Source organism: Brienomyrus brachyistius, chromosome 1 (assembly GCF_023856365.1).
Source record: "Brienomyrus brachyistius isolate T26 chromosome 1, BBRACH_0.4, whole genome shotgun sequence".
NCBI lineage: Eukaryota > Metazoa > Chordata > Actinopteri > Osteoglossiformes > Mormyridae > Brienomyrus > Brienomyrus brachyistius.
The window spans coordinates 4,334,512-4,352,448 of record NC_064533.1 but is presented as its reverse complement, the minus strand read 5'-3'; the positions used below and the strand labels follow the sequence as shown (position 1 = coordinate 4,352,448).

The 17,937-nt window shown below is 51.9% G+C and overlaps 1 protein-coding gene across 1 annotated transcript in view; it reads left to right on the top strand.

Annotated features, from left to right (window-relative positions):
* LOC125715830 (SLIT-ROBO Rho GTPase-activating protein 1-like) overlaps positions 1 to 15,694 on the top strand; it is a 68,847-nt gene extending 53,153 nt beyond the window's left edge. The window contains exons 14-22 of the mRNA XM_048987843.1: positions 989 to 1,066; positions 1,587 to 1,721; positions 3,998 to 4,103; positions 5,442 to 5,666; positions 7,299 to 7,378; positions 9,633 to 9,813; positions 11,117 to 11,251; positions 13,004 to 13,292; positions 13,730 to 15,694. Of these exons, the coding sequence (XP_048843800.1) occupies positions 989 to 1,066; positions 1,587 to 1,721; positions 3,998 to 4,103; positions 5,442 to 5,666; positions 7,299 to 7,378; positions 9,633 to 9,813; positions 11,117 to 11,251; positions 13,004 to 13,292; positions 13,730 to 14,104 (1,604 nt within the window). The 3' untranslated portion in view covers positions 14,105 to 15,694. The remainder of the gene's footprint in view (positions 1 to 988; positions 1,067 to 1,586; positions 1,722 to 3,997; positions 4,104 to 5,441; positions 5,667 to 7,298; positions 7,379 to 9,632; positions 9,814 to 11,116; positions 11,252 to 13,003; positions 13,293 to 13,729) is intronic.
* Positions 15,695 to 17,937: the final 2,243 nt, after the last annotated feature.

The following is a 17,937-nucleotide window of genomic DNA, read 5'->3' as shown; positions in this document are numbered from 1 at the left end:
TTCCGCCGGCGTGCTGTGATCGCGATGGTGCCGGGGGGCTGTGATCGCGATGCCGCCGGGAGGCTGTGATCGCGATGCCGCCGGGGGGCTGAGATCGCGATTCCGGCGGCGTGCTGTGATCGCGATGCCGCCAGGAGGCTGTGATCGCGATGCCGCCGGGGGGCTGAGATCGCGATTCCGCCGGGGGGCTGTGATCGCGATTCCGCCGGCGTGCTGTGATCGCGATTCCGCCGGCGTGCTGTGATCACAATGCCGAGGCGCCGAGGGAGCTCCCTGCTTCTAGCACAGCGGTGTTGAATTCTGTTCCTCTTGGTTACACCCAGATTCCACATTGTTTACTGTGTGTTTCTGCATCAAAAATTTGCCTAGTGATTCGAGTTCATAATAACTCCAGTCCTTGGAGGAGAATGCAAATGTCCTTATGAGGAAAAAAACTAGGAAACTACGAAAATTTGAGTGAATTATTACTAGAACTTTACCATCAAGGCGCCAGAACTAAATTCTGGACTAATTCAACACTGAACTGTCCCTCCTAGTTTATATAAGCTAAACCAGAGTAGGAGACCCTTGGGCAGACTGCTGCTGTTCTTGCTTACTATTACTTTATTAATCGCCGCAGCAAAATTCTCTTTTAGGGACTTTAGAGACTTTAACCGTCTATATTATAGCTTCTGATCTCCAGTGTTCTTCAGAAAGCTTCAAGAACAAAGGGGGGAAGGGTGTGTGTGTGTGTGTGTGTGTGTGTGTGTGTGTGTGTGTGTGTGCTTCAGTGGGCAGGCCTGTGATCGCAAGGCTGCCTTGGCAGAATAGTCACATGTCCGTGGGCCCTTGAGCAAGGCCCTTAACCCCCCCCCAGCTCCTGGGGCACTGCACGCTGGCTGACCCTGCGCTGTGACCCCCAAGCTAGAGAACAAGATTCATCAGGATTAATGAAGTATGAGTATTATATTGACACATTTCTTGTCCTGTCCTCCTGTCTTCCCTCTAGGTCTTCAGCATCAGGGGATATTCCGTGTGCCGGGTTCGCAGGTGGAAGTCAATGATATAAAGAACTCCTTCGAGAGAGGTGTGTGATTCTGGTCTGGTCATGCTGGAGGGGGGGGGTGGGATTCCATTAAAGAAAAAGCTGCCTGCTTCTGTTTGGGGCTTAATGTTCTCAAAATCTAGTTACTGATGCTGGTGAGAAGCTTCGGAAATCTGATGATTTTTTTAGCAAAAAAGGAAAAAATGTAATATTTAAAATCTGTGTGCACCCCGAGATAAAAATCATTTAAATCCAGGAAGAATGTGTTTAAATCTTGGACGGCTATGTCTGGCCATTTATTATTATTGTTCACGTGGGAGCGGTGTGTGGCTCAGTGGGTTAGGAGGCTGTGTCTGTGATCAGAAGGTTGCTAGTTCGAATCCCAGGGCCCATGTCACGTTTGGGCCCCTGCTCAGTCGCTCCAGGGATTGTCTGATCCTGCTTTCTTAAATGTGTGTTCCTCTATTTCTGCTCTGTCAGTGACTCTGACTTCGAGTGTCGTTAAAGGCTTGGTCGGAGCGGCAGGTCTAACACGGGTAAATTCCCTTGTTTTCTCTCTCAGGTAACGATCCTCTGGCTGACGAGGAGAACAACCACGACATGAACTCTGTGGCAGGTGTCCTCAAGCTGTACGTCCGAGGTCTGGAGAATCCGCTCTTCCCCAAGGAGCGATTTAACGAACTCATCTCCTCCGTCAGTGAGTGGGCCCGTGTTAAACGTTCTCTCTGTGGCAGACGGGAATCGGGACGGCATGAGCCTTGTTCATGGACTCAAAGGGTCTCCACACCACAACACAATAAGTGGCTCTTGAGTCGTGGTCCGTTTGCCATCAAAGGGTCTTTCTGGCCAAGTATCCTGAGGCTGGGAGCAGAATTCATCCTGTGCGTTCAGTCCTCTCTCCGCGTCTCTCCCCGAGCTTCTAAACAGCTGAGCGTTTGTCTTGGAGCACATCAAGGCACTTTTACTGGCCCCTCGATGGACCCTGTAATTGTGCGGCAGAAATGCGGAGAGGTGCCGGCAACATAATCGCACGATTGACACGAGTGGGAAGAGCAGATGTCTGAAGCTGCTTTGTCAGGACGGCGGACCGCGCTCATTCCATATTCGCCGCAGGCCGCCTCTTGACCTTTTCTTGCGTGCCGTGGGTGGCTTGGAGCAGGCTTTGCCATGAATGCCAAGCAGCGATTTGTATGTTACGTGCGACAGCAGGCCTGAGTCGACCAGGCCTTTGTGGGGTGCTGCTGACCGCATCTGGGACTTGATAGACGCTCCTTTTCAGAGGAGGAGGAGTCCTTCGGATTCCTGCAAGCTCTGGGTCCACAGTGATACAGTTTGATACTTCCCCAGACCCACTCGCTGAGCTTTTTAAGCATTTCCACTAAGTGCACCTTGGTTTAAGCCTGAGATTGTCGGAGAAGGAACTCGGCAAGGTGGTCATGTAAGGTGAACGTCTTCAGAGCTGCTCCCTGGAGAGGCAGGTGGACCCGGAGTCTCGTGGTTATTTTTGGGTCTCTCCCAGCTGGTGGAAAGTGCTCTTTAAGATCTGAATTTTATGGAGGTGAAGCTGCAGACCTGCAGGCAGCTGCACCGCCCCGTCTCTCAGGAGAGAGCAGTTGTCAAAGTGAGTCCCGGCTTCTGGGGGCTGAGATGTTCCACGGAGTGTGTCGCATGTAAATGGGCTTCCTAGGGGAGTGGGGGCTGAGAGTTGGGGTTTGGGGAAGGGGGGGTTTTATGATGTGCACAAATGAGCCGTAGCGTTCCCCTCCAGTCACCCTGCCCTTATCGCACCGCCCTCTTGGGTTGGGCGGGGCTTGGGTTATGCTGGTGGGTTAATTGGCTCATGGGGTCTGTCACACGGGGTCAGTTTTTAGACTTTCATTGGGGCGTTTTTTTTATTCATGTTTTATTCATGGCTGACACTTTGCCGTTTGTGAGAAATTAACAAGCGTATTTTCAAATCTAAGGATTCCGCCTCCACGCCGCTTGGCTGGTGCTCCCGCTGACACACAGTGCTTTTGTATTTAACAAGCAGCTCCCAAAAGGTACAAAAGTAACACTGCTCTGCTCCTCTTTTACCTGTTGTTTTTTTCATTTATTCGCACCATTTTATTTCCAGTTTTTCACGTTATTCGTTTAAATCAACAGATGAATACGTGTTTACATGTACATCTTAATGTGTTGCTTTTTTCTTAGTTTTTCTTAGGTGGTTTTTAATTGCCGGCAGTAAGCTTGTGCAGCTTGCATGCCGTGTGATTTAATTCTACCTATGGGCTTTAAAGGCTCAGTTTGTCCCCATTCGGTCCCACGTGACACACTGTGTGTGTTTTACCTCTCTTATTCCCATTTACCGCGGAGTTTCTCCTCTTCGAAGCTGTGTACTGTTATCTCAGCCTTCTCCCTACATGTCCACGTAGCGGCGGTCTGGGAGTAACCTGCGCCTGGGCTGTAAGAGCGGAGGGTAGATTTCCCACGGCCGCATGACCGGCTTGGGCAGAGGTGGGATAGGAAGTCAGGGACTGAATCTGCAGCAGCAGATACTGACTTGTCTCTTGTTCACAGTATCTGCACCCAGATGATATGCCGTCTGAAATGCTTAATTATTCCTGAATGTCATTCCGGCCCATTCTGAGTCAGGGACTCGTCTGATGTTGTTTCCCCGTTTTCTTGTCTCCTTCCTCGGATTTTCGAGCACGCAGCAGGGTAGCCGAACAGGCCGGGTCTCAAGAGCTTCTGAGATTCTTCAAAGATTCAAATAGTGTTTTGAAAATATTTAAAGCATCTTTCTCCGTTTTATTTACAGAACAGGGTAGAAGCCTGTTCAGGGTACATATGTTTGAGTTTTATGCAACGGTAATGATACTGTGACAGATGAGAGTGTTCAAAATATAGACTGGGACATTCCTGTTCCTAAATGGCTAACTGGTAGACTGAAGCAACGTGTGCTTTGGTTTACGGGGCTAATTTCTTCCACAGGACTGGAGAAGCTGTACGACAGGGCTCTGTACATCCGGAAGATCCTCCTGACCCTGCCCAGGTCTGTCCTGGTGATCATGCGCTACCTCTTCGCCTTCCTCAACCAGTAAGTCTGGACTCAATTTCTGGAAAGTAGAGGAACATTGATGGAGTGGGCGGAGCATGAGCGGGATATAGACAGTGCATTAGTTGTTTGGTTTGGTGGGACGTTGGTAGACTGGTTGCAGCATGAGTGGGCTATGGGGGGGTGCGTTGGTTGTTTGGTTTGGTGGGACATTGGTAGACTGGTTGCAGCATCAGTCGGCTATTGGGGGGTGCGTTGGTTGTTTGGTTTGGTGGGACGTTGGTAAACTGGTTGCAGCATGAGTGGGCTATGGGCCGTGTGTCGGTTGTTTGGTTTGGTGGGACGTTGGTAGACTGGTTGCAGCACCAGTCGGCTATTGGGGGGTGCGTTGGTTGTTTGGTTTGGTGGGACGTTGGTAAACTGGTTGCAGCATGAGTGGGCTATTGCGCCGTGTGTCGGTTGTTTGGTTTGGTGGGACGTTGGTAGACTGGTTGCAGCATCAGCGGGCTATTGGGTGGTGCGTCGGTGTTTGGTTTGGTGGGACGTTGGTAGACTTGTTGCAGCATCAGTTGGCTATTGGAGGGTGCGTTGGTTGTTCGGTTTGGTGGGACATTGGTAGACTGGTTGCAGCATCAGTCGGCTATTGGGTGGTGCGTCGGTGTTTGGTTTGGTGGGACGTTGGTAGACTGGTTGCAGCATCAGTCGGCTATTGGAGGGTGCGTTGGTTGTTTGGTTTGGTGGGACGTTGGTAAACTGGTTGCAGCATGAGTGGGCTATGGGGGTGCGTTGGTTGTTTGGTTTGGTGGGACGTTGGTAAACTGGTTGCAGCATGAGTGGGCTATGGGGGTGCGTTGGTTGTTCGGTTTGGTGGGACGTTGGTAGACTGGTTGCAGCATCAGTGGGCTATCGGCCGTGCGTCGGTTGTTTGGTTTGGTGGGAGGTTGGTGGAGTGCGTGGAGCATAGGCAGGGACACAAGAAGTTAGGGTAGTGATTTGGACAGGCCAGGATGGGTGGTATGGCACAAGGCAGAATCTAGCTATCCGAGGTCCAGCAGCGTGCCAGTTTCTGGAATTGGAAAGGGACTGTGTTACCTTAGGATATCTCTTGTTAAGTGGAGGAAGTGCTGAATCTGTGCTGAGGTTGCTAGTCACAAGAATGAGTCGCATCTTTCATGTGTCTGGGCAGAGAGGCTGTCATCACCTGCTTTTGACTGGCATAATGAAGAGGCATGAGTAGTCATGCAGTCGCCTGAACCGCTGTGAGGATCTTAGAACCTCTGATTTTGTAACCACCAGCAGCTTGCAGTGTGTCATTCACAGAAGCATATCACCATGGAGACGTTCCCATAAAGTGGCCATCTTGCTCCCTCCTCTCCGCAGTCTCTCCCAGTACAGCGATGAGAACATGATGGACCCCTACAACCTCGCAATCTGCTTTGGCCCAACGTTGATGTCCTCGCCCGACATCCAGGACCAGGTGTCCTGCCAGGCGCAAGTCAACGAGGTCATCAAGACCATCATCATCCACCACGAGGCCATCTTCCCTGACGCCAAGGAGCTAGAGGGGCCTGTATATGAGAAGTGTATGGCTGGTGGTGACTACTGGTGAGAAGGCCGGGTGCTCCATGTTGGAAAGGTCATGAAATTAAAGGAAATAACAATGAAATGAAATGACAAGGAAATGAAATGATGCTTTATTTGCCATTTTCCGATGTATGAGTACAGTTCTTCTCATATACTTTGAGATTTACACACATATGTGTAAAGTTCTGAGTGACACTTGGAATCCGAGCAGAGGGTCAGCCATTCACCTGGCACTACATGAGCTTTTTGGGGAGTTAAGGGCCTTTCTCAGGGGCCCAGCGAACTGGACTGGGAGAGCGAGTGTCCTGTCACTTGGTAACAGTTTATTACATCGGCTTTCTGCTGCTGTGCTCCTTCCGGCATCATGGAGGCACTCTCCGTAGGCTCTTGTCTGTAATCCTCATCCAGGGCTGTGGGCACACATACCTCTGGAGGACACATCTCTGGGGAGGTAGTATGCGTAACTCACTGGCTCGGTTTATAATGAACGATGACACATCTTCAGTTAATTCAGCGATGTGTGAAGAGTGCAAGCTGGCTTGTGTAAACCTGCGAATTACAACTGTCACCATGTCATCGTTACGACAGACCTTTTTCTGTTTTTATAAAGTCGCCTGGCAAAGTAATCACAGAGCTGTGTACCTGAATCCTCATCTTCCGAATCGCAAGCGCGGTTTTCCTGCGGCGTGCCTGCCTCGCTCTTTATCGCCATGGCATCCTCCTTAAGCCTGAAATGAGACCCATTGCGGCTCGTCGCTGCGCTCCTCTCTCCCTGTAGGCGAGGCAGCCAATGGGAGCTTGTTAAATCCCCACCTTTTTGGTAGCTCCCTGTCTCTGAGATTGTGAAGCTTTAATGGGTGCTGGAAGGGGCAGATGCCCTCGGAATCACCCCAAAGCCGCGCCAACTCTCCGCCACACAGACACAGAATGATCTTGCTCGATCGCATCCTGTTAATGCCTGACTTCACGCTGCGGCTTCTCATGCAAAGAAAGGCTGGGGCTTTGCTAGATGTATTAACGACTAATCCATGCGGAGAAAGCCTGGTATGGAAAGGTGCCAGAGGGAAGCTTTAACAAACGAGTGTAATTAACGAGCCTGGCAGGTTCCTCTGCCATGTGACACGGATCCCTGAGACTTGTCAAACTGTCACGGTCCCCCCACCTGTACTTAAGGTCCATGCTGAACACCAAGTATGGTTCCGCCCAGAGTTGGCACAATAAGGAGGTCACAGTTCCCTGGGGTTTAGGGTAGAAGAATCAGTGTCAGAATTGAGTGTATGTTGAGGCAGATGATTGTCTTTATATGAAGGTCTGTCAGATTCAGGAATGTGCCGCTATCGAGTGTTTCGGTGCCGTACCTTGGTAGTCATCAGGTTCGTTGCTGTGGTGCATCCGAGTGTGGGGGTGTTCTGGGGGGTGTAATTCTGAATGCAGAGACGGAGTTTCCCCTTTTGCGGCTTTGAAGATGCATAAGTGTAAGCAGGTTAACTTGCGGTCTTTATGTCCTCACAGTGTAGAAGTGAGTCTCCTTCTGGTGCTGACCTTCAAAAAGCAAAGCAGCTGACATCAGAAGAATGGCACTGTGTGGGGGGTGGAGGTTCGAGGTCAGATTGCGGGGCTTTTCAGCACTGATGTCCCCTCCTCTGCCCGCAGTGACAGCCCGTACAGTGAGCACGGCGCCCTGGAGGAGGTGGAGCAGGATGGGGGGACTGAACCCCACACCAGCGAGGATGGTAGGTGGCCGCTGTTATCCTCGCTCCCTGCGTCCCTCGCTGGAGCGTCTGAGTTGCTGGTCGGGTCTCTCGTTCTCCTGTTAGCTTTGCCTTGTTACTGGTAACTGACTCTGTGTCCCAGCAGCACCCGGCGCTGAAATGTTACTCTGCCCTTTTCCTCTCCCGCCTTTCAGTGACAGGAAAAAACTGGGAAAACTGCCCCAGGTACAAGGGATACTTTTCACATTTCGACCTGCCATTTTGGGATCTTTCAAAATACTGTAACGTGAAACCTGCCATTTTTTCAACAATCAGATTTTGTGTGCGATTTTTTTTAAATTTCTTTTATATATATATAATATATATAGGGCACTGCTGAAGGGCAGCACTGCCGTGCCGAATGGTGTCTGTCGCTTCCCAGCATTTTCTCCTCCAAGGTGATGGGAAGATGTCCAGCCAAATGAAGCGCGAGCTTCCCTCTCTACCTGGGAGATGATTAGACACAAGTGGGAGTGGTTTGGTGGGGGGGGGGGTTGGAGAGGTGTCTCATTCATCTCCGCTGTCAGACACTGCAATTCATCTCGAGGGGTGCGGTGCAAACACCCTCCCTTTGGGACGCCTCTGACATCCCGTCTTACAGGAGGACGGCCGTCATTCAAATACCACGTCGCCACAGGCGTAGAGGAAGGACGTGCAAAGCCTTCCGATAGCTGGAGCACTGCCCCCACCGCTACCATTTGGGAAGGCAAATGGGCCCCTCCCAGCTCTATGAGGCAGGGGTCGATTTCCATGGTGATGGAAGCCAATGAATTCCAGAATTCCCCTGCCAGATCAAGTCGGACGCGACAAGTTATTTGCTCAGTGCTTTTCTGTTGTTCAAGTACATAACTGACTGTGTAACCATATGCTGCACATATTGCCTGAATGTTGTATTTCCTGATCTTCTGTTATTATGGTTGCTGTTCCTTGCCATTGGTAATGCCCCCCTCCCCCCTTCCAGAGGGGCTTGTCTTTCCTGTGGATTGTGAGGGGCTGTGCCGGGTATTGTCCTCAGCAAACAGGAAACTGAGCTATAAGGACTATAGCTCTGAATCGAAACTCCCTTCAGGCTCGTCGATTCCCATGTGTTTCTCTCCAGTGATGTCATTACAAGTTTAGAAATGTCCCATAGATTGGTTATCTTTATATATAAAGCATTAATTTGTTTATCATTTATCTATGTGGGTGCCTAAATCATTTGAACAGTCATTTGAACCTAATTGTGTTGTGCAACACAAGGGCTGATTTAGTTACATTTGGCTATTAATGTTTAATTACTGTTAAATTGGACCAGACATATTGATTAATTGGTGCCTTGTCTTTGTGCCACCTTCACACCACAGGAACAGGGCTGCCATATAAGGAAGAGAAAAAATCCTTGCTGTCAGTTAACTTTATTTTTGTGGTTATTGGGCAAAAGGATCAGAGGTCGAATGGCTGGTGCATTGATTTTACAGTATAATGCAATTTCATAGGAAGGACTGGAATGGTCTGGGTGCATGGCCCCTGGAGGCTCGCACCCTCCCTTCTCTGATTGGGCCATAAATCTGACCTCACCCCTACCCCCCAAAGTCCCCAGTCTGTACTGTCTGTGCTCATTACGTGTGGTGGGGAGCTGGGATTTGTTGGTGGACCGTATGGGGCACGAGTGGGTGGATGTTGCTGGCTGTGAAACTGAGGGAGCCAGAATGTAGCTTCTTCGTCCTCAAGCCACTCATCTCATCGCTCGACACATCCTGTCTGGATCCCTCTGTCTTCTTCCTAGGCTGCTTGTTTGCCGCTTCCTTAAATTCTTCCTTACAGGTGTTTTTAACCACACGGACACCACCCCAGTCTCGGGTCTTGCGTGTGGGCAGTCATACTGACTATGGTGTGTCCACGCCACTGAAAGATGTGGTGTTGCAGGATGGGGCCATTAATTTAGTCTTGTCCTCCTGTCATGTTTCATCTCTCCATCCCCTCATTTAACTGTTGCACCTTCTTGGTGGGGGGGAGCTGCAGCCCTATATAGTGGTGGGGGGCAGAATAAAGAGAAGCTACTAATTGTAAGTCGCATGTTTTTGTCAGTGCTTGGGTAAGATGGCAGGAAGTACCACAGGTATGTGATCGTGGGGACTTACGGTGTCAGAGTTACTCCTGAACCTCCAACTCATGCAGGGGCGAGGTGGGTCTCCGACTGGGGCCGGTCCCCCCACCAGCCTTACAAGCGTGTGTCTGCATTCTTCCCTTCCTGCAGAAGGAGAGCCCATCGAAGCCATCGCTAAATTTGATTATGCTGGCCGCTCGACGCGCGAGCTCTCCTTCAAGAAGGGCGCCTCCCTGCTGCTGTATCAGCGCGCCTCCGAGGACTGGTGGGAGGGCCGGCACAACGGCATCGACGGCCTGGTACCACACCAGTACATCGTGGTGCAGGATATGTGAGTACACTAATCCTGAGAAGGAGGGGGCATCCTGGTGATGGGGTGGGAGGTGATTCCTGAGCGGGTTTAAAGGATGGTCCGTCTCGCATGTGAATGCAGATCTTTATGCGTGTGATTCAGGGTTAGGATGTTCTGTCTGTGCCTGGGATCAGAAGGTCACCGGTTCGAATACCAGGGTCTATAAAGTTATTTTGGATTGGGCCTCTGGGCAAATCTGAAATGTCCGCCGCTTTGGATAAAAGTGTCCGCTAAACACATAAGATGTAAATGTTTGAATCCAGCTCTTTGTCTTGAGAGTGATTCGAGTCAGTATCTGACCCTGACATCCTGTGTGATGGTGAAAAAATGAATGGATGGAGATGATAGTGGTGTACAGGATCTGTCATAAAACATCATCTTCAGTTAATGGTGTCTGCCTTCAGAGACAGACCAGAAGGTTGGGTCAGGTCCCATTCTGGTCAAGGTCAAACACCATGCTCTCCGTTCCCTAACTAACAGGTTAGCTGGGTTAAAAATTATAGTTAAACAAGAATGAGTTAGTCAGCTCATTTCTTCTGCAGGGTGATGAATGGGGCTGTTTGGGTGCCTTTGCCCCCATCTCCCACAGGACGTTGTGTGTCTTCCTCTTTTCCTCCTGATTGCCCACACGTTCTTAGAAATGGGTCCTTTTAAAGGGGAAAACTGAACTGTACATTAAATTATTTAGTTCTAGCCAAGCCAGCTAACTTCAGTTGTGACATAACTGCTTCAAGCAGCACAGCGTAGGTGTGTGAATCAATAATTCACTGTTTGCTCGGCCCAGATTTCTCAAGTAAATGGACTGAGATTTTTGAGACCGGCAGCGTCTGAGGTCTCCTGCTGAATAAGAAAGCGCTACAAAGCCCTTGCATAAGGCCCATGATGGCTGCATGGGTGCATAATGTGTAGGATGTCTTTCCGGAGTGTTCCGGGGAACGCTGCCTCCTTCCGTGCTGCAGAGACGGAACAGGGAACGCTCGGTCATGAGATGCTGGTTTGAGGTTTTGCGGATAGTGTTTCTGCATTAACCCTGAGTCCACCTGGGGGGGAGGCATGTGGGTGTTTTATAATAAAACCAGCTGCTTGGGAGACGTGTGACTGCATCGTGTAGCCCCCCCATGAATGACAAGGATAATACATTTGACGGGACAGCAATGCTGTAATCATAGGAGATACATAGCATGTGAATGAACCAGCCCATCACCATGACCCTGTTTCAGTCGACAGATTGTTTCACCGGGTGTCTCCTTAGAAAATGATCATGGAGTGTTTCTTGGGACAGGGACGACTCATTCTCGGACACCCTGAGCCAGAAAGCGGACAGCGAGGCCAGCAGCGGGCCAGCAGTGGAGGACAAGTGCTCAAGAAAGGATGCAGGCTCACCCACCGACAGGCTTCCTGAGGCCTACATCAGTGGGTAAGCCAGCTGCCTGGGCCTCCACACCTGTAGAGGGCAGCAGAGACTTACAACTCAGCTGAAGGCATACACTGTTTTAATGTACCAGCTATTTAATCTCCTGACTCTCACCCAGGGGTGATTCTTGGATTTTTTTTTTATGGTGGGGGACATAAGAGGGGCCTGAATTCATACTGAGGATAGCGTCATCATTAGCCAATGATATGTTTAGAATCAGTGAGTGACTGGTTCCTGGAGCGTCAACTCTCCTATCGGCTGTGAACTGGGGCCAATGTGTATACAACCCTGCTGTCGCCTCAGAGCCCTCAAGAGGTTTATCTCCAGGGAGAGTCAAAGGACTGTGTGTGTGTGTGTGTGTGTGTGAGAGAGTGATGATTTGAGAAATGAGTCTCTCTTAGCAACCGTGACCCTGCGCTGCCCCTAACGATAGCACCTTCTAAGGAATATGGGAGAGGAACCCATCTCATAGCACAGGGCTAGGGAACCCGATACATGGAAGGCCAGTGTGGATTTTTGGGATGGCCTCTCAATCAGCCAATAACAGTGGGTCCCCAGGACTGGACTGCTTTATTATTGGCTGATTGAGAGGCCATCCCAAAAACACGCACCTGCCCTCCATGGATCGGGTTCCCTATACCTATTCTAGTGGTGCCTGTTAAGGCAGACCAGGCCGGCTCCACTCGGGCCATTTTTGCGTCAGAGCGTAGCATCACGCGCAGGCTAGTCTCTTCCCAGCCCGAAAGATTAACCCGTCCATGGTGACACCAAGCGGACTTGCAGACTTCGCAGCACCGCTTCAGAATAAAGAGGGGAATAACAGCTGGGACTTCGGTCCGGCTCTCGATGTCCAGCTCTACAGAATATCAGTCACTATAATCCATCACTGTCACACTGTGGATTGAGCTGCCGTGTGTGAAGTATGGCGAAGCTGCACACATGAATTCAGGGCACGTCCTTCGCCAGTCTCCTGCTGCCGCTAACTGAGAGGCCGCCAGGCATTTTTGTCACTTCCCCTCCTGGACTCCCTCCACCCTGGGGTCAGTCTGCTGGAATGGATTCCGACCGAGCTGCTAGTCACCGAGAGGCGTCGCTCGGAAGCGCTTGTGATCCCTTGTTTTCACTTGACCCTGCTCGGCCGCTTGGGAGAATCTTCCGTCTTCCGTTCCCGGGGAATCCATACTCTGCGGTGTCTCTCTGGCCTTTTCACCTGGGCAACGGCAGGTTGAACATGCCAGACATTTTGACGCCATGATTGAAGAATTCATAACAATTGCATCGTAGCCGTCAGAAACATTATTAAGTACAATAATGACATTTTATTTGGCTATGAATGGAATTTTTGGTACATCACAGATCAGTAGAGATGGATGAAAAATGAGATTGTAAGAAAATGAAGTACTTATTCCTGAATCCCTATACTGTCCAGTGTGACTGTACTCCCCCTGCTGTTCATTCAGAGAAATTGCGTCTGTTTGCTAAGACACCGATTTCTGGATGCAAGTTAATACGTTCATGTCTGCCAGGCTGCGCAGTTAAAAAGGCTGTTCATTGTTTTAATGCCCCCCTTTACGAAAGTGTTTAAGGGTCCACCAGTGTACCTCAGCAGAGGGATTGGAGAGGGTGGGTAGGATTGTCAGAGGGGTGGAAATGACACTGGGGCATATGTGAGCCTTGACTGGCGTCTGTCTTGGGTGCGTGTGCTGGCTGGTTGAATCTCACTGTTGTGGTCCACTGACCAACTCTCCCGGACAGCAAGCACAGGAAGAGGAGTGACCCCCCACAGCGACGCCCCCCCTTGCGACCCAGCGACAGCCACTGCGTCTTGCACCCCGCATCCCAGGGCCACGGCAGCCCACGGGACCTCCTGAGGGGGCGGCACCCACATGCCCTGGATAGCCCGGAGTGCCGGCGGCGCGGTGGGCGGCAGGATTCTCTGAGGAAGGCGGAGAGCCCACCCATGCGCCGCTCCGCCTCCTCCAGTCAGTACGGCGGATTCTCCGAGGCTCACGGGAAAACGCTGGATCCCGAGACCATTGCACAGGTCAGTGAGAGGAAGAGAAAAGGGGGAAGAGATTGTCCCTCTCTCTGTTCTCCTGTGCCTCTCTGTCTCTCTCTGACCGTCTATCTGTCAGTACCTTGTTCATTCCTCTGTCTGTCCATCCTTCTGTCCTTCTATCTGTCCCTCCCTCACTGTCTATTCTTCTGTCCCTTTTTATGCCCTTCATTCTGTCCTTCTCTCTGTTCCTCCATCTAATGCCTGTCTTTGTCTGTAATTCTCTCAGTCCCTCCCTTTCTGTCAATACCTCTATCCATCCATCATTGGGTCCTTCTCTCAGGCCCTCCCTCTCTCTGTCCTTGTCTGTCCTTCTTTCTGTCAGTCCCGCTGTCTCTCCGTGCCCCAGCTAAAGCCCCCCCCTTACAGTACGTGTGTGATCAGAGGGCCTTGTAGTATTCAGGCCTAACACAGTCTGTCTCCAGGACATCGAAGAGACCATGAACACGGCGCTGAATGAGCTCCAGGAGCTGGAGAGGCAGAGCTCAGCCAAACCGGACGTGGTGCTGGACACGCTGGAGCAGGCCAAGAGCACGCCCCCTACAGGCGGCTGTGCAGATGCCCTGGGTCCCCTGCATGGCCTGCGCCTGCGAGCCGCGGACCCCCCCGTCCGCCGCAGCCCCAGCTCCCCGGGCGACGCTATGAGCACCTTCAAGCCCACGGTGGCACCCCGCATGGGTGTGCAGCCCCGACCCCCTGCCCTGCGGCCCAAACCCCTCATGGGGCCCAAAGGGGGCGCCGCTGAGCAGTCCCCGACAGCCTCCTCCCAGGGCCCCTTGGACAAGTCCTGCACGATGTGAAGGGGTAGGGGGGTGACGGTGTTAGGCTGTGTGGCATGAGCAGCCTGGCATCCCCCGAGAGCGAGCACTAGCTGAACGAAAGCTCATTACAGGAACCGCCAGATCCTGGACTGCACAGGCGTACTGAAAGCATCCTGTTTATTAAGGCTTTACAGATATAGCAGAAAGTATAATATAACAATACTAAACTAATACTTCATATGTTACTTGTATCAGCGGGTCCCACAAGGGTTTCCTTCGTGGGTGGTGGGACTTCTTAGAGCAGACGAAGAGCCGTAAGGGTCAACGTCAGTGTTTTTAGCCTGAGGCATCATGTAGTTCTGGTTCTAAATGGGAGAGCGCAGGGGCAGGAATACAGGAGAATCTGCTGGACTCCCTTGAAGTCAGGACTGGGATCGCAGAAAATACACCTGTACGGTACTGATGTGCCAGGCTGGACTCCAGCCATGCCGGTCCACAGGTTCAGTGAAAATGGCAGGTACATTTCAGTTATTTACTGCAAGCACACCGTGGAAAGACATAGGCCAAGTATAGCCTACATTTAAGTATAGATGACATTGTCCAAGTTGAGTGCAACATCAGGAGAGGCTGATGGATTTGGTGTTTACTGTCCGTCACCATGGGGATTCAAAGGAAACTTCTGGAATGGTCCTTTTAGCTTTAATGTACCTAGTATCAATCTAGCTTTAGCCCTCTGCACGTCAAGCTCAACTCTGGACGTGTGGAGTGTCATGTTTACCTTTGGATGTATGGGACGTTTTAATGTGAATTTTGGTTATTTCTGGCAGATCGCAAAAGTGGCTGGTCATGGTTTCTAGAACCTGACAGAGAAGCACGGGACTCCTTGGCTTGATCACCATCAAATACCTTGCTTGCAGAACCCGGCCAGGAGGGGGAGCTAGAGAACGGCATTGGGGGCAGATACTCTAGCGAGAAGCTGCCCAGCGTTACTGGACTGGATGCATGGAGTCTCTGCTGGGATGTAATTTGTGAAGATCCATGCTCAGTTTTTTTTTTCCATCCTCCTTGCAAATGAGCCAAATAATCAATGGATATTTACTTGTATCCGTCTAATTTTGTAATTATCTTTGTATTATAGGATATATTCGATTGACTTTCATTCTTACTAATTTGTTTTTGAATTTAATATATAATTTTCTGCATCTTTGATATATGGAGGACCTTTCTAACGACGACGATGACGAAACCATGGATGAACAGGGTTCCCTGATTCCCACATGCCCCCCCCCCCCCATTCCAAACCATTTCTGTTGGCCTGTCATTTACAGCAGCATGCTGCCCCCCTGCCCGCTGACTGTTAGGTCATGCCAGCATTTATCTGTGACATGTACATGTGAAAGTGCCTTTGACCCAGCCTTAGAGAGACCCCAGACCCATGTTAAGGGAGAGAGTAGTAGCGAAAGAGCATAAACAAATTTCTGGGAACATTCAGTGAATAGTAAAGACGACAGTTAATCTAATTGAGAATTTGCACTTTTATGTGTAAAACTGTATATTTGGCATGTAGCATTATAACGTCTTTTGGTAAACACTGTGCCTGTCTTTCTAATAAAGGAAATGGCTCTGTCACGATTGGCTGCCCTGAGTTTTCCTGGAGCTTCCCAGGTTTGCTAATGTGGCGTCTCAGGGACGATTGGCCTGCTTTGTGTGGTACGTCGGGGGTAAGTGGGGTTTGTATTGGAAGGTTCCGCCATCTTGGTCCCAGTGACTGTCAATCTCTGGCTATATCCCAAAACTGATTATTTTTTGTAAAGGCTCCTTTGCTCCCTCCCAGGCAAAGGCAGAGTTCATGAAGCTGATGCTCCACTTATATATATGAAGTCATCATTGAAGTAGAAGCTTTCATGCCACGTCAACGGTGAATTTCTCTTCTGCGAAGGGTACTCTTGACGAGACTTCCACATGCCCCTGGCGAAGGGGTGATTTCAGTGAAAATCGGCCCTCAATGAATTGTTCCCTAAAGTACTGGGACAGCATTTCAACATCTGGAATTCAGAGAAACTTCTGGGGTGAAGGAAGGGTGACGGGGGAGGGGAGTAGGGAGTGGTATATATAAAGGGTTAGGGATGTGGTCTTTCCTTACTTCCTGCCTATGACCCTTAGACACACCTCTTTTTCAACAACCCAGTTATATTCTGAGTATCTTTTGTGCTGTTTTAAGATGGAGAACTAAGGAAAACTTTGGCACGGACATTCAATTCAATTCAATTTTATTTGTATAGCGTGTTTTCACAATATCATATTGTTTAAAAGTACTTTACACTCACCCAAAGCTTCCAGTTAGCAAACCAGAGTGGACAGTGGCAAGGAAAAACTCCCTAGAAAGAAGAAACCAGCCTCAAAGGCTGCTTCAGACGACAGGTCGGTCAGTGGTATGACAGCAGGGCATACAAGACAGATGTCACAGGCGGAAGGGCGAACAGGCCGGAAGGACGTCACAGGCGGAAGGGCCAGCAGGCCGGAAGGACCTCACAGGCGGAAGGGCGAGCAGGCCGGAAGGACGTCACAGGCGGAAGGGCGAGCAGGCCGGAAGGACGTCACAGGCGGAAGGGCCAGCAGGCCGGAAGGACGTCACAGGCGGAAGGGCGAGCAGGCCGGAAGGACGTCACAGGCGGAAGGGCGAGCAGGCCGGAAGGACGTCACAGGCGGAAGGGCCAGCAGGCCGGAAGGACGTCACAGGCGGAAGGGCCAGCAGGCCGGAAGGACGTCACAGGCGGAAGGGCGAGCAGGCCGGAAGGACGTCACAGGCGGAAGGGCGAGCAGGCCGGAAGGACGTCACAGGCGGAAGGGCGAGCAGGCCGGAAGGACGTCGCAGGCCGGAAGGACGTCGCAGGCCGGAAGGACGTCGCAGGCCGGAAGGACGTCGCAGGCAGAAGGGCGAGCAGGCCGGAAGGACCTCGCAGGCGGAAGGACCTCACAGGCGGAAGGACCTCACAGGCGGAAGGACGTCACAGGCGGAAGGACGTCACAGGCGGAAGGGCAAGCAGGCCGGAAGGACGTCACAGGCGGAAGGGCGAGCAGGCGGAAGGGCCAGCAGGCCGGAAGGACGTCACAGGCGGAAGGGCGAGCAGGCCGGAAGGACGTCACAGGCGGAAGGGCGAGCAGGCCGGAAGGACGTCACAGGCGGAAGGGCCAGCAGGCCGGAAGGACGTCACAGGCGGAAGGGCAAGCAGGCCGGAAGGACGTCACAGGCGGAAGGACGTCACAGGCGGAAGGGCGAGCAGGCCGGAAGGACATCACAGGCGGAAGGGCGAGCAGGCCGGAAGGACGTCACAGGCGGAAGGGCGAGCAGGCCGGAAGGACGTCACAGGCGGAAGGGCGAGCAGGCCGGAAGGACGTCACAGGCGGAAGGGCGAGCAGGCCGGAAGGACATCACAGGCGGAAGGGCGAGCAGGCCGGAAGGACGTCACAGGCGGAAGGGCCAGCAGGCCGGAAGGACGTCACAGGCGGAAGGGCCAGCAGGCCGGAAGGACGTCACAGGCGGAAGGGCGAGCAGGCCGGAAGGACGTCACAGGCGGAAGGGCGAGCAGGCCGGAAGGACGTCACAGGCGGAAGGGCGAGCAGGCCGGAAGGACGTCGCAGGCCGGAAGGACGTCGCAGGCCGGAAGGACGTCGCAGGCCGGAAGGACGTCGCAGGCAGAAGGGCGAGCAGGCCGGAAGGACCTCACAGGCGGAAGGACCTCACAGGCGGAAGGACCTCACAGGCGGAAGGACGTCACAGGCGGAAGGACGTCACAGGCGGAAGGGCAAGCAGGCCGGAAGGACGTCACAGGCGGAAGGGCGAGCAGGCGGAAGGGCCAGCAGGCCGGAAG